At 40.4% G+C, this 17,218-nt stretch overlaps 1 protein-coding gene across 1 annotated transcript; it reads left to right on the top strand.

Moving 5' to 3' along the window:
• Window positions 1–1,169: 1,169 nt before the first annotated feature.
• On the top strand, window positions 1,170–16,679 carry LOC137258203 (cytochrome P450 2U1-like). The gene is made up of 4 exons (XM_067795784.1): window positions 1,170–1,500; window positions 10,691–11,215; window positions 11,600–12,040; window positions 14,348–16,679. The coding sequence occupies exons 1-4, from the start codon at window positions 1,305–1,307 to the stop codon at window positions 14,524–14,526; spliced, it is 1,341 nt and encodes a 446-aa protein (XP_067651885.1). The 5' UTR covers window positions 1,170–1,304; the 3' UTR covers window positions 14,527–16,679.
• The last annotated feature ends 539 nt before the right edge of the window (window positions 16,680–17,218 follow it).

Below are 17,218 nucleotides of genomic sequence, written 5' to 3'. Positions count from 1 at the left end.
TGATCATGTAAATTGTTTTCCAGGATTTTAATCGTAGTATTTTTGTCATTTTACATTTTAATGTAAAATATGTTACTTGATGAAATCTAACTTGGACTGAGGTAGGACTGGTTTCGTCGTTACATCGCTTTCCTTTCATACAGTACTAAGGCAGGTTTTGTATACTGCTTGTCCTTCTTACTCTGAGCATGTCTCTGAGCACACTTCGGATGCCCCAAAGCTAAAATGTTTTAAATTCAGTTTTACATGACATTGTATATCTGTGATATTCTACTGATTTTACTGTCCTTCGTTCACAGGATTGTATAATCTATCTTTCATGTTTTGATAATCTATATATTGTTTTAGTCACACTATGGCTGAAATATTGCCAAAGTGACTTTAAATTTTAACTCGCTCACTCACTAACTTCGGGTGCAAATTCAGCAACCCATGCTTGCCATAAAAGGTGACTAGGCTTGTCGTAAGAGGCGACTAACGGGATCGGGTGGTCAGACTAGCTGACTTGGTTGACACATGTCATCGGTTCCCCATTGCGCAGATCGATGCTCATGTTGTTGATCACTGGATTGTCTGGTTCAGACTCGATTATTTACAGACCGTCGCCATATAGCTGGAATATTGCTAAGTGCGACGTAAAACTAAACTCACTCACTCACTCACTCGGATGCAAATGAGCAAAGCATGCGTACGTACTTGTCAGGCTGCGGTCGACAGGGTTCCACCGACAGTGTGAAGAGTGAAAATTGAACAATGTTGCATCATATTTTCTCAAACAAAGTTTTCTGTTACCGATCTTTGAGCGTGAGATTTCAGATCCTGTTTGTTACAGATGCTTCAGGAAAATGTTTCTATTTGTTTTGTGAACGTATCCCTATTTCGAGTTATTTAATAATTCATCGTTCTCATTTGAGTGAGTGGGTGAGTTTAGTTTTACGCTGCACTCAGCAATATTACAGCTATATAGCGGCGTTATGACGTATGTGTTACCTATCGATTTTTTTTTATTTTGTCATTGCAGATACTGTAGTGCACAGCGTGCAGTTAGGTCACAGATAAGTCCGTTCCCAATGTCGTATTACTTGAGGCAGAAGTGGGACACATTCAAGGACTGGTGTAGCTGATTCATTCGTTGTGCAACAGTGCATGTTGCTGCACAAGGCAACACTATTCAGTGTAAACTCCACAAGCTATAGTGACATCTTTGGTTTTGAGAGGCCACGATTTTAGAACGCGACAAGAGGAGACCCTCAGGACTCCCTCCCGGTCCTCCTCTCCTCCCGTTTTTTGGGAATGCCCTCTCCATGGACCCCGATCCCCGGGTCACGTATAAGAAACTCAGGCAACAATATGGTGACATCTTCAGTGTTTACATCTTTAACAAACCGATCATCGTGCTCAACGGTTACAGCACTCTGAGAGACGCCTGTGTCAAGAACGCCGACCTTTTCTCTGACAGGCCTCACTCAACGTTCAATGACTACATTGTGAAAGGGAAAGGTAGGAGTCACAATCTGTTATGTTCAAAGCTGTGTTCCACGAGGTGAAGGATTCGTAAATGACAACTCTGGTTATTCCGTACAAACAAGCACCACTGTGTCCCAGGTTCAACAAAAGAAAAAATTATGACTAATTAAAGGACCACTAAACTCATTTTTTGGCACTCTTTTGATCACTGCATATGAAAGACTTTTGGTTAGTCATAAACGAAACACCATTTTTTAAAAAAAAAACAAACTTGTAGTTAATTAATACCAAGCGCTTAAAAGTTGCTAAAAAGCCGTCTGCTTCTCTCTTGCGAAACGAAAGTGCAGACAGGTTACGTAACTCTGTCGCCAGAGCCCTAAAGTGACGTCATGGAAGGAACGGTTTCCCGTTAAATGTATAGAAAATGTGTAGGAAGCTCGTCATTTTGCTGATTTCTCGACGTCACCAAAGACATGACGAATTGTTGTGTTGCCGTCAGTTGTTCCTTGGGGTCGGGTGATGGTGTCACTATGCACAGATTTCCACCAGACTTCCTAGTTTGTTCTTAAATGGGTTGTTAGTGTGTGCGAAGTGAGCTTTGTGGAAGCCTGTGGTATATTCTAAATCGGATGGTTTGCTCCCTACCACGCTTCCAGGATATAAAATGGAGTTCAAGTTTCATCGAGTTTATAAAATTAAGACTGCTTACTACACATTGCTGACCAAAAGGATTTTGCATGGATATAACGCTTTCTTCCTCGGAAACGAGGATGTAGTCGAAGTGACAATATTATTCGTAAGTAATATTATATTATTACATTGACCGATTCCAAGAGTGAAATCGTTATGTTATAAGCAGTGCCATGTAAAATCCTAATGTCCATCAATAATATACATATTTTACTACCAGTAGAATGTACTTTTGATTTTGTAAGTCGGTGAAAACAAACTTAAATAGCATTCATCCTCAGACAGGGCGCCGCAATTCTTGAAACTCCTGAAGTCACGGGCTAAAAGTCCGTTAGAATTATTGAGATTATGATTTGTTCTCATCAAGTTAGAAAATCTGAACTACTTTTTACTGGTAGTTAAATATGCATTTGAATCATGGCCAAAAGGATTTTGCATGACACAACTCTTAACATGAGGACTTCTTCCAAGGAAGCAAGGTAGGGGTCGAAGTGACATTTATAGTGCAAGCAATGTTATATAGACCTCCACCTCACTTCCAAGAGTGAAATTGTTATGTTATAAGCAATGTCATGCAAAATCCTATTGTCCATCAATAAAATACATATCTTACTACCGGTAGAAAGTAATTGTACTTTTGTAAGTCGGTGAAAACAAACTTACATAGCATTCATCCCAAGACAGGGCGCAACCATTTTTGAAAATAGTGTAGTCAAATCCATTTGAATTAATGAGATTATGTATGGTAAGTTAGAAAATCAAAACTACATAAATATGTATTTGCATCATTACCAAAAGGAGTTTGCACGACACAACCTGTAACATAACCTAAGCGAGGTCGGGGTCGAAGTGAAAATACTGCGCGATAACCTTCTTCACTTGCTACATTTACTTGGTTTGTAGCATTCACTCACCAGTATGTAGACATTTGTCAATATACGTCTTTATACTTGGTCTCATAATCCTAATTACCTTATAATCATACTTGTATGTATTTTGAAATTTAATAAAAAGAAGCGATCTGCGAATGTATAACAGGAATGTAATATGTAGACATTTCATAGTTCTCCTGTATGTATCATATTTCGCACGCACGCCCTAGTGTATGTCGTCTGCATCATTACACTTAACGACAAAAACAATGATTCTGTTGAAAGCTACGACAACTTATTAAACACAAAAATGCAAATATTAAAATTACAGTTATAGCAGCAATGGTAGGCTATTACCTTCTTCGAGGAATGTATCCATCAAAATCCACAAAAACAAGTGCAGATTTCCCAATTGATGTATCTTTCAAGAGTCTAATATACGAAAACGTGACGTATCGTTTCAGGTTTTTCACATTGCTGTATAGTTTCATTGGTTACCCAAGATAGCACACCTGGCAGCTAATTGCATAATGGGCACCCGTGAAGAGCCACCTCCTCGTGGTGGGTGCTGGGTAACGCTAAGTGCTCTTCTCCCGTGTGGACCCGGGACAGAATGTGTCCACAGCACCCCATTGCTGGTCGTAAGAGGCGACCAAATTGGACAACCTGTTGGCCGTGGGTTGCGCCCCTGTGTCGCGCCCCTGTGTCGGTGGAGGAGGGGATCCTGGTGGTTGAGGGCACTGGAACAAGGACTAGGTGATCCTGTTGCCCAACACACCACTTCGGCCCTAACTTCACCTAGACGGGTGGATGAATAGGCCCACTTCAATCAATCGGCTGGTCACGCCAAGCCCTGTGCTACATATTGTACTGTTGCACCAAAGTTTGAAAATTATACTTTGATATGTTTTAAAGTCTTGGCGAACTTTTGGACTCCGAATTTCAATACCTAAGTTAATGTCTGTTTTTGCCTAGAGTTGTATGCCAGAAGGCGGTGGCTCATGGGCCAATCTGGTGGAATCATTAATCTTTTAATTTTTCTACTGGAGAATATCATCCGGGTATCCTTGGTGCTGCAAGATGGAGACCCGCTTGTTTTTAGCATTGTCCTTGTGATACTCCGTGGTGGGTGGGGAGCTCGGATGATGAAACTTATACACTTACTATGGAATACAAAACCCCCTTAAAACGAAACAGGCGTCAACTGGACAGTGATGATGATGATCGACGACCTTCAAACTCAAATGAATATTGGCCACGATTTCTCGTGATCGAGACACTTGACAAATCACCTCCAAAACTCAATCCTTTTGCGGTATCAAAAGGTGTGTATGGTATTGCTGGTGAAGTTTCTAACATAAAAAGGTTACGTCATAGAATGTAGTAGAAAACAGCAGGCAACAAATTTGATGTCCACTGAGTTATTCGTTGGAATACCGGTATCAGTTACTCCGCATAGAACTTTGAACTCAAGTAAAGGCATTATGAGAGACCGGGACCAACTGTTTGCCGATATGAATGAACTGGACATTGTCTCGGAAATGATGGACCAAGGAGTAACTTTTGTGAAACGATTTATGACCCGGAAAAACTCTGAAAATAGACCAACAAATACCTACTTATTCCATTTTTCTTCGCCAACTGCTCCAACATCAATTAAAGCAGGATATTGCAATATCAACGTTGACATTTATATACCAAACCCTCTGAGGTGTTTTAAATGTCAAAAGTATGGACACGGTGTCAATAGCTGCACAAATTCCATAACATGCGCTCACTGCGGTGAAAAAACTCACGTGACTGAAGATTGTGATAGTAACTTTAAAAAATGTACAAACTGCACTGGCACTCATTCATCTTTTTCTAAAGACTGTCCATTATGGAAACAACAGATGGAAATAAACAAAATTAAATTCACCAGACATATTAGTTTTGCTGATACCAAAAAGCTTGCTCTTCAGACCCCAGAACCAAATCAGTCATATGCCTCAGTTACTCGAGTATCCGCTGGAACGAGTCAAAAAGCAACTGCACCTATGTCCACCTTTTCCACATCATGCCAAACTGATTTGACATGGGTTGACACTGATACACCTGAGGTATACTCACCTCACCAGTCAACACAATTGATCGAATCACAATCAAAAACACCAGTCACAGTTGAAGTTCAATCTCGGTCAGTGTCAAAGGATAAATCATCATCACAGTCTACCCCAACACTCTCTCTTGGAAATTATGGAAAACAGGTTTCAAAAACCAAAGTGAAACCAAACAATGATAATTGTAAGAAAAATCAGAGTGGCAGAGCCTCTAAAGGTGCAGAAGATAAGATCCAGATATACAATAGGTTTGGATCCCTTGAAGCCATGGACGTGTCCGAAAACATCCAGCACAGGGCACATAGTCTGTCACCCTCTCGAAAGTCAAGGGGTAGATCCCCAATAAACCCCCCAAAGAAATAGTTTCTACGAACATTTTACAGTGGAACTGCAGAGGCCTTAAAAATAATTTGCATGAGCTACATCTATTAGACCAAGACTTTCAACCGTCAGCAATCTGCTTACAAGAAACGCATCTGAAGCAGACAGATTCTTTAAACGTTCGACAGTTCAGCGCATATAATTATTATTCTCCTGCTGAAAATAGGGCCACTGGAGGATCATCCATTCTTGTCAGAAATGGCGTTATCCACAGTCATGTGAAACTCACAACAAACCTTCAGGCAGTTGCAGTACGACTTACGTTGAACATTACACTTACTCTGTGTTCACTGTACATTCCGCCATCATCAACTCTTATTCTGGCTTCAGTCTCTCTATGATGAACTTCCCAAACCATGTGTACTCATGGGCGATCTGAATGGCCACAACCCGCTCTGGGGGAGTGCCAGAAGATTTTATTTCAAATAATAATTTATGTATCTACAATGATGGTGCAGATACATATTTACATCCTGGAACAGGAACATATTCAGCCCTTGACCTGTCAATAACTGACTCCAGCTTACTTAATGAATTTGAGTGGTCAGTCCACGATGACCTTTGTGGAAGTGACCATTTTCCTACTATACTTAAACGTGTGACCCCATCTGATACTCTTCCATTATCCAGATGGAATTTTAAAAAGGCTAACTGGCCTCTATATACCATACGATGTGCTGACAAACTTAAACCTGAACATTTTATTGACGTTCCTGATGCTATCAAGTGCTTTTCTGATGAACTAAATAACATTGCTGATGAGTGTATTCCAAAGTCCTCTGCTGTTCCACATATCCGAAAACCATGGTTCAACGATGACTGCAAACAAGCTAGGAAGGCAAGGAAAAAAGCAGAACATTATTTCCGTCGCCATCCTATGGTGCATAACTTAAATAAATTTAAAATTTTAAATGCTAAAGCACGGCGTACTTTTAAACAGAACAAACGCCAATCTTGGCAAAATTATGTATCCAAAATAAATTCTCGGACACCCATGTCCAAGGTATGGAACATGGTCCAGAAAATTAAAGGTAAAGGTACTAAATCTACTGTCAATCATCTTAAACATGGAGATCAATTACTAACGGATAAATCAGATATTGCAAATAAACTGGGTGAAACCCTCGCTAAACATTCTTCCTCTTCTAATTATGCACCTACATTCCAGCAGTATAAAAAACAACAAGAAAAGAAAACTATTAACTTCCATTCAGATAATGGGGAGGATTATAATGAAGCTTTTTCTCTTCATGAACTCCAAACTGCTCTTGATCAAGCCCATGATACTGCTACAGGAGCTGATAACACACATTATCAACTCCTAAAGCATTTACCAGAATCCTGCCTAGAAACTCTTCTCAATATTTTTGATGATATTTGGACATCGGGTAAGTTTCCTCACTCATGGCGTGACGCCATAGTAGTACCAATACCTAAACCTGGACGTGATCATACTGATCCGTCCAATTATTGACCAATTTCACTAACTAGCTGTGTTTGCAAAACCATGGAACGCATGATAAATAATCGACTTGTTTGGTACTTGGAAACAAATAACCTTATCACAGATATACAATGTGGTTTCCGTAAAAATAGAAGTACTGTCGATCACTTAGTGCGTTTAGAATCATTTGTTAAAAACGCACTAATCAAAAAACAACACGCTGTCTCTATCTTTTTTGACCTTGAGAAGGCATATGACACTACTTGGAAATATGGCATTTTACGAGATTTCCATGACTTCGGCTTGCGAGGTCGTTTGCCTGAATTTATTGCCAAGTTTTTAAATGACAGACAATTCCAGGTCCGAGTGGGTTCTACCCTGTCTGATCATTACAATCAGGATCAGGGTGTTCCACAAGGCAGTATTTTGTCTGTCACTCTTTTTAGTATAAAGATAAATAGTTTATCAAAAGTTTTAAATGATTCAATTGATGGATCGCTATTTGTGGATGATTTTAATATTTCTTGTCGTGGGAAAACTATGCATACTACTGAACGGCAACTGCAGTTGTGTTTAAACAAAATAAATAAATGGTGTCTTGAAAACGGCTTTGAGTTTTCTAAATCCAAAACTAATTGTATACATTTTTGCAGAAATTATAAGCCACATAAGGACCCTGAACTATCTCTAGATGGCACTCCCATCAGAGTTGTTAAGGAGGCCAAGTTCTTGGGCCTAATCTTTGATTCCCATTTAACATTTCTGCCTCATATTAAGTTCCTTAAAACTAAATGCCTTAAGGCTCTCGACTTGTTGAAAGTTGTTTCCAACTCAAAGTGGGTAGGGGATCAAGCGACCCTCTTACACCTATATCGATCACTGGTCCGTTCAAAACTTGATTATGGCTCCATCGTATATGGCGGAGCCTGCAAAAGCAACCTTAAACTTCTCGATTCTGTCCACCACCAAGGCCTAAGACTTTGTCTTGGGTCCTTCAGAACTTCACCTATTGACAGTCTCTACGTTGAGGCTGATGAACCATCTCTTGAGCAGCGCCGTATAAAGTTAGCTTTACAGTACATTACTAAGTTATACTCTAATGACTCTAACCCTGCCTATAACTGCGTTTTCACTCCCCTTCATGAGGATTTATACACCAAGAAATCCTCGCTTGTCCCGCCTCCAGGACACAGAATTAAACCCTTTCTTTCTTCGGCCGGCATTGAGCTGGAAAACATAGCTCCCTCCCGTCTTCTTTCATCTCCTCCTTGGCAGTTGGTCAGGCCCCAAGTGGACCTAACATTGACCACATATAAAAAATCAGCAACAAATGAATTACAATACAAACAAGAATATCATCAATTAAAACATAAATATAGCAATTATAAATCCTTATTTACAGATGGATCCAAGGACGGTGGCGCAGTGGCTTGTGCCACTGTCATTGGATCCAGAACAATATCTTCTAGATTACCAGACAACAGTTCTATTTTTACAGCTGAAGCTAACGCCATACTAACTGCTCTTAAATATCTTCAAAGACACCCTCAGCATAAACAGTATATAATCTATTCAGACTCTCTTTCTTGCCTTCAAGCTATTAAAAATATTTCTTGCACACATCCACTTTTAATTGAAATTATTGAATTGTATAATAATCTTGCTACTGGCCAATACGACATCGTCTTCTGTTGGTTACCAAGCCATGTAGGAATCTCTGGTAACACATTGGCTGACCTTGCTGCTAAAGCAGCACTCAACAAATCTGTGACACCACTTCTTATTCCTTACAGTGATTACAAAGCCACCATTAGATCTTATATCCGTGATCTGATGCAGAAGAAGTGGGACACCCAAGTGGGTATCAATAAATTACATGAGATAAAACCCTACGTTGGTTATACCCACTTGGGTTGTCAGTCCAGATTTGAAGAGGTCATATTACGACGATGTCGTATTGGTCATACAAGGTATACACATGCATACCTGTTGAAAGGTGAAGATCCTCCGTTTTGCATCCCTTGTGGTGAGAGAACCACGGTCAAGCATATCCTGCTTGACTGTGTTGAATTCTCCATCATAAGGGATAAATATTTTAATGTAAAAACACTTTCGGATCTCTTTAACAAAGTAAATGCTCATTTAATTATTGGAGTTTTAAAGGAAATTGATTTCCTGGTTGAATTATAATTGCTATGTTCTGTAGATAGTTGTATTTTAAGGGATGGTAGTATAGATTAGGAACATTGATCATTGGTGGCTGTACCCTCAAAGGGGGTTGAAGTATTGTAAAATTATTGTCCTCCTGAGAGGGTACGTAAGTCCAAAAATTTTCAAAGTAAATTTATACTTTCCAGGATTTTTAAGCATAGTACTTGTGTTCTTTTAATTTTGGCTAAAATTTCTTACACTCGCCAGCAGCTGAAGGGATGGTGTAAATCCAGCTCGGGTCCATGCAGGTAGCAAAGGTACTGTAAGTCCCCATGGTCCCTAGTATGGTGATCTACCTTCAGTTGCTGGCGATCTATAACCCGTATTTTATATTGTATTGTCCAAATAGTGGTATTTGTTTTAACTTTCCACACTAGTTTTAATTATAACTGTGATATTCTAGTTGTTTTACTGTCCTTTGACGACAGGTGTTTATAATGTATGCATGTTTCACTTTAGTAAAAATGTTCTCGTCACGATATGGCTGAAATATTGCCGATGTGACGTTAAATATTAACTCACTCACTCACTCAATTGCATAATGTGCGTCATTCTTTTTAAATGGTTATTTAGTTAGCCAATAATGAGCAATCAATGTATTGGCGGTTAATCCTTTGAAAGAAGGGTGTTGTTTTACATAGACACAGACACGACAGAGTGTATTCAGTATAGATCAGTAAATGTACATACATAAACACTACCTTTTGACAAATCCCCCATTTAAATCCCCATAAAACTAATTAATCAATCAGCGTGTTATCGGTTAATCCTTTGAACGATCCAGGCAAAAGAAATGCCAAATGGGGGCCTTTGTCGGGTAGTCTAAGTGGCGTTACCACTAATTATACCTGTTATAAATTCATTAACTGAGCATCAAGTGAATAATGACAAATAACGTGTAGGTTTATACCACCTAACACGGATTACAACCTAACGACACCAAGTACTTTTGACAGAATCGTCTATGAAAACAAGGGTTGTAACTCGAAAACTAGGCACAGCAGGAGACAAAACTAAATGAGAGTAGATTGTGAGAACATATAGCTTTTATTTTTCTCAACAGCTTTCTCGATTTCAGGTTTGTAAAAACCCGTAAACGAAATAGTTTAACCCCTGAAATGTAGATGAATACTGCACAGACCCTCATTTCTATACCCACTATTACGTCACGGAGACGCGCCGCTCTGATTGGTTGAAATTTCGTTTGCGGCTGAGAATTGTGCACTGTTGACAAAAAGGTCGATTTAAAGTAATTAAAGATCGAAATGAGCAGTTTTAATGACGGGGTTTCATTTACAACGATGTCAGCAAGTGATTTTGCAATTGTACCCTATTAGAGTATATGTGACCTTTAAAGAATAAATAACGGCGTTTGGTTATTTGGGTTTTTATAAAACTTCTCCACCTGTTTCCTCGCATCTGGAAAGAGATGACAAGCAAAATAATTAAAGACTTCACCAGAACAGTCTGTGTTCACGTGACGATAAACTAATGTCCTAAAACATTCTTTTCCTCTTCCTTGACAGGTCTGTCAGGGACTTCTGGAGCGCTCTGGCACGAACAAAGACGATTCTCCCTCAACACTCTCAGGGAGTTTGGAGCAGGCAGAAACATAATGCAGGACAAAATACATGAAGAGGTCACGAACTTTGTCAAAGCTTTGGAGGCAGAACAAGGACAAGCCTTTGACATCAAATGCCTGGTGCATAACGCAGTATGCAATGTCATCTGCTCCACCATGTTCAGCAAGCGATTTGAATATACCGACCCGCTGTTCATGAAAGCTTTAAATGCTATGGATGAATATTTTGCCAACTTGGGTTCTTCAGGTCTGTTGAATGTGCTGCCAATTGTGCGCTTTCTGCCAGGAGATCCATTCAAATTTAAGAAGACTGTACAGAGCGGCCAAACCTTCATTTCACTTCTCATGGAGCATATGATAAAGGATCATTTGCACACCCACGACGGGGATAACATTGACGACTTCATCCACGCCTACATCAAGGAAATGCGACTCCGGAAAGAAAAGGAAGAGAAGACGACCTTAGACTGTAAGCACCACGTAAACTAAACTTGATTTCTTGTTCTGATGTTTGACTGAACGTATGGGACAAGAAACGCTCTCTTGATAGTTTTCCATATGTTAACAATAATTACAGAGGATAATTGTGAACAACCCATGCCATCCCCAGTCAGCTGATCCTATGAGAGGGCCACGTACATTAACTGAGATATTTTACCTGTCAGTAAATGAGGTCAGTTTTGCGTCGTTTTTAGCAATATTCCAGCACAATGTCACGGCGGGGAACATCAGCTATATGTCTTCACATGTTGTACGCAGTTAGGAAAACGAGCCTGGGTCTTTGACATGAACGCTTTAACCCCACCGCTTTCAAAGAATGAGATCTGACCTTGCGGTTGATATTCTGTTTCAGTGGAGAACTTGGTCATGGTTGTTGCAGACCTCTTCGCAGCCGGAACAGAAACCACAGCCACTATAATACGTTGGACACTGGTCTATTTTCTCCATAACCCAGACATACAGGAAAAGTGTTTTCAGGAGATCAAAAGAAATATTGGCCAGATTAGACTGCCCTCCATGAAGGACAAGGTCAACCTGCCCTACGTGGAGGCGACCATTATGGAGGCGTTGAGACGAGCTGACATCACTCCTACATCACTCCCCCACACCGTTCCCCACGATGTACAGTTCAGGGGACACATGTTCCCAAAAGGAGTCCCTGTCATAGTGATGCTTAGTTCCGTCCTACACGACCCGGATGTGTGGGGCGATCCAGAAAACTTCCGACCTGAGCGTTTCCTTGACGACACTGGCAAGATTGTTAAGAAAGACGAATTTATTCCCTTCTCTCTGGGTGAGTATTGTTGCCTGACAAAAGACACGGCCCGGTAATGTAATTATATAATGAACTAATATTAAATATTATAATATTAATATAAATAATAAAAATATATTGAACTTTACGTTGTTTCCTTTATGATTTTTCCAAAAAAATAAACATACACCGACTAACAATGGATAGATCTGCATTTTGAAGGTCCTGAAACGGCACATATGAAATATGAAAACTGAAACAATGCTTTGCCCTTACTTTTCGCCGCAAGGATATACAACACATTTAATGTGTATGAATTCACGTATACACAGACATTGATACAACAGTTGGGTCAAAGACCATTTAATTCCACAAAAGGAAAGGTAACATGAGCGTCGAGCTCCATTTTCTCCTTCGGTCTATGATGATCAATATAATTATACTCAAATAACACATATATTCAAATATTATCATCCTTAGATGGGAATGATCGATGGAGTGCAGTACATCAACATAAACCAAGTTATAACCATCATTTATTAATAACTGATAAAATAATATATTTGTCGGATCACTCACGGGAGGTGCGCATTAACAGGTTGCTTCCGAAAATTCGTTTCTACGTTTAGTAAGCTGGGTCCTATTTTGTTTCTAACGCTCCATCGAATAGCTGGCTTTCCGTCTCGATGCTCGTTTGGCCGCCTAGTTTGTTTGCAGACCGGCGTTGCCTGGCATGTTGATTTGCGGTGTCGATTCGTGCTTGCTTGGTCTTTTTTAACCATGCAGGTATGTGGTAGCGACAATGTTATTGCTTCCCGGATCTTGCTTGACCTTAAATGTGGGCTTGTTTTCAAGGCGACTCGGAAACTGATACTGGGAGGTGAATCGAGAAGCTCAGGTGGGGAATAAAATGATAAGATTTACAAGAAATCCATTGTCTGCAAATGCATGCAAGTGTTGATGCGTGAGCTATGAATTGTTGCATTCACCGTATATCGGAAAACTCCTTCTCTGTGTCGGATACAAATGTTGACATATTACACAGTTTTCATTATTTTCGACGCCGTGCAAATTTGTGTTTTCTAGGGCAAATCATAAAAAAATAAGTAGCAAAGGGCATAATGGAGGTGAAAATATGACACTCCACATTATTTCAACATCAGACACTTTTTGCTGGGACATTGGCATTACTTCATGTCAAGTTTGACCCGTGAAGGTCCGGGGTAGAATAGGCCTTCAGCAGTCCATGTTTACCATAACAGGCGACTCGCTTGTCGTAAGAGGCGACTAACGGGATCGGGTGGTCAGGCTCGCTACTTGGTTGACACATGTCATCGGTTCCCAACTGCGCAGATCGATGCTCATGCTGTTGATCACTTGATTGTCTGGTCCAGACTCGATTATTTACAGACCGCCGCCATATAACTGGAAACCTCAACTCACTCACTCACTAATGTCAAGTTTAGTTACACTCACGCTCTTCTACACCCCGTTCCTTTCTTTATTACATTCTGTATCCAATTTTCTATGTGCTCTGAAGATCCGGATTAGAATTGATCAGTACAGTAACCCATGCTTTTTGAAAGAGGCGACGGGATCGTGTGTGTGTGTGTGCGTGTGTGTGTGTGTGTGTGTGTGTGTGTGTGTGTGTCACTGCTGTGGTTGACACATGTCATCGGTTTCCGATTGCTCATGATGTCGCTCACTGGAATGTCTGGTTCAGGCTCGAATTTTTATTGACCTCCGCCATAAAGCTGGAATATTGCTGAGTGCGGCGTAAAACCTTAACTCACTCACTCACTTTATGTTCCATTGCTTTACAACGGTACAAGAATCTGTGCCTAAGCGAAGTAAACGAAGTTGTTATTCATAAAGTTTTTTCATTATTGTAAAATACCACACAAAATGTTCCTCATGACATCATTAAAGTTTTAGTGTTTAGGTCTTTCTCGCCGTCTTTCTTATGCACTTAACACTATTTCAGGTTTACAAATCCAACTAGGGTCTACACAGGTAGCATACGTACTTCAGACCCCATTATACATAGTATGGTAATCAAGCTTCAGTTGCCTGTGATCTATAGCCAGTTTTCTGTATTGTAGTATTGCCTCTAGTGATTTGATGTTATGATACTGGACTAATTTTAAATCAAGATCTGTGATACTCTTGTCGTTGTGTTGCACTTCGAGTACAGGTCTTTGCGTTCTAAAGTTATTGATTTTAATACTGATATAAATTAAACTCACCCTGTCATGATAATTGCTGCAATATTGTGACGTTAAATAATAACTCACTCACTCAGACTGACATATGCTCGTTGAAACGTAAAGATTTTAAATGTTTCAGGTCGAAGAGTTTGTATGGGTGAGTCGATGGCCCGGATGGAGTTGTTCCTTTTCCTGACCACCATGATCCAGAGGTTCAGGTTTGTCCCCGTGGATGGTCAGATGCCTTCCATGGATGCAATCATAGGTTTAACGTATTCTCCAAGGCCTTTCCTCGTGAAAGCCATTCCAAGGATGTAATCACTTTCTGTTAATGAGAAAGTATGATGGGAGGGGCGAGATTCTCCATGAAAGCCATTCCCAGGATTTAATCACTTAGTGATGGTACGGCGGAAGAAGGGGAGCGGGGGAGAAGACTAGAGAAGAAAGACCTATTCTCGTACTCCTCTTGGCTAACCATAGAAGGCTTAACACATTCAGTACCATCTTATCACACTGAAATAAACATAACGGAAAGACACTTGACCTAAAAATCACATACATCATCTGATAATTCAGTTTGTATGGACATGAAGCCAACTGCACCATCATATACTAACCCCCAAAAGAAACGCATAGGCGATTAGTATTATTGAAAATCAATTAATAACCTATTGTCGAAATATAACAAAGGTGTTGATAACATGATGTTACACAATTTCACAAGTGAAAACTTGATTTTACCTGAAAATGTTGATTTTGATGAAATTTCTTACAAGTATTAGAAAGGCAGCGCCACAACGCAACAGAAATCACCATACAGTTGACATTGTGCTGCAAAGAGCATTCACTGTCTGGCAATACAAATCCAGATTACTCTAAGAAACTGACATTCGTTTTGAAGGAGTTTCAAGGTCAAATCATTACGTTACGTCTTGACTCTGCTACAAGGAACGTCGAGATTACCAATCTGCTGCTGCGAGGCGTCTGAATGTTAGTCTGAGCAAGATATCATGGCGTGCAGCACGCTGCAACCAATCATGTGTAACAAATGACCGTTCCCGTACAGGCAGACCTCGAGTTACCACTGGAGCCCAAGATCGGTACATCCGGGTACTGCAGCTGCATGATCGTGCGGCTACGGGTGAGAGCACAGCAGCCAGGGTGCCTGGACTTCAGAGGATATCCGGTCAAACTGTACGTAACAGGTTGAAAGTGTCTGAGAGCCAGGAATCCCGAGGTCGGGATCGTGCTTCGCGTCACCATCGCGTTCAAATTCTCCGTTATCTAAAAGTACCCTATTGGTTGTATAGGCATTACCCTCTTCTAAACTGGCGTAAAATTTCATCCACTAAAGTCTATTTATGAACGAGTTATACATGTTTGGAAATGCTACATTTTCGCAACAGATTTATCGTCTATGCGTTTCTTTTTGATAGTATATATAGCCAGATCTGTTTCTCTAGATTGTGTTATATTCTCGTATACAAATGATAGCATATTTGCTTCCTCTTGCATTTGGAAGCGCATGGAAGCATAATCGGGTACTCAATCGGGTACTCAATCAGGCAGGTCAAGGCCAAGTCATACTGGTCATCGGGAACCATGTGCTCGAATCCTGCTTCTGCACTTCGTTACTTGAAATTGTATTTATGCCTTGAAATGTTGATAAGAACATGGAGTACTGTGCCAGAACTCAGTGCCTCATGGGTCAACCACACGATGCTGACCTCCGTGCTCCTATAGCCTTATTTACTTGTTAGGAGAATTACCAGCCTGACATTTACGTGGTGGGCAAATCCATGTTGCCAAATCCATGGGTTTATTTTCAATGAACACTTGATCTTTCGACCACATAGCAGATATTTTGAAACAAACATGCCTGACTTGATACATTAAAAGTTGTCTTACTAATATTGGAAGGAACCAATCTACGGTTGCCCGAGAACTTGTCCGTTCTAAACTAGATTAGGGCTCCATCGGCTAAATAATGGTGGGGCCTGCAAACCTTATAGATTCTATCCACCATCAAGGTCACAAACTTTGTCTTGGATCCTTTCCAAGAGAAGAACTTCTTCTCTTGATGGTCTTTACATCGAGACGGATGAGGCATTTTCGTTTGTTTGCTTCTTTAACGCCGCAGCATCAACTCAGCTAGAGGGTTGTAATAATATATACAATGGAAACTGTCAAAACCGGTATCTGTCCAATCCGGCAAGTTGTCCACACCACCATTGTGTATTTATCACCAGCTCTACAATCCCACACATTGTCTAAACTGGATTATTTCTTCAGTCCCTATGAGTGTCGGTTTAGACAGATTCCACTGGATGTCTTCAGGATGCAGTACCACGGTACCTCTGTGACCTGATTAGACTAAGTAACCCAAGCAGTTTTTCAGTATTGTCCCTGAGTGGCGATTTAAAGGATTTGACTATGGACGATATTCCAAATAAATTGCAATCGAAAGGAAAGGATAGGATATTTATGTATCCAACATATCCATGCAACTAGTGCTTCCTCAAGGCGCTGGTATTTGTATCCCTCATTGGATGTCAATCTCAGCGTCACATTGCATTATCAATCTCAACTCTTCGGGGAATATACAACTCTTGCTGCAACTAGGCTCACCCGAGTTTGTTTTTATGTCCAAGTTTACTGCACGTTCCTGTACCCACAATTACACTCATGTGCCATATTAAAGTCCACAAAATGGCCGCTGTGGTTCTTGCCAGCGGCAGCTGGTTCTCTTAAATGAAAATTTATTTCACCTTGGCATTAGTTAAAGGATTAAAAATTTTAGGGGCTACAAATTTGACTTAACACCTGTTACATTTTGTGACAAAAGGGGAATCGGCTCCCAATTGCGCAGATCGATGCTCATGTTGTTGATCACTTGATTGTCTGGTCCAGATTCGATTATTTACAGACCGCCGCTATACAGGTGGAATATTGCCTCGGTGAATCAGAAGAGCTGAAAATAGCGCCAAGCCTTGATGTTTTCAAGTCGGAC

Source organism: Haliotis asinina, chromosome 12 (assembly GCF_037392515.1).
Source record: "Haliotis asinina isolate JCU_RB_2024 chromosome 12, JCU_Hal_asi_v2, whole genome shotgun sequence".
Taxonomy (NCBI): domain Eukaryota; kingdom Metazoa; phylum Mollusca; class Gastropoda; order Lepetellida; family Haliotidae; genus Haliotis; species Haliotis asinina.
Note: the sequence above shows the minus strand (reverse complement) of the source record. Positions and strands in the feature narration are given on the sequence as shown.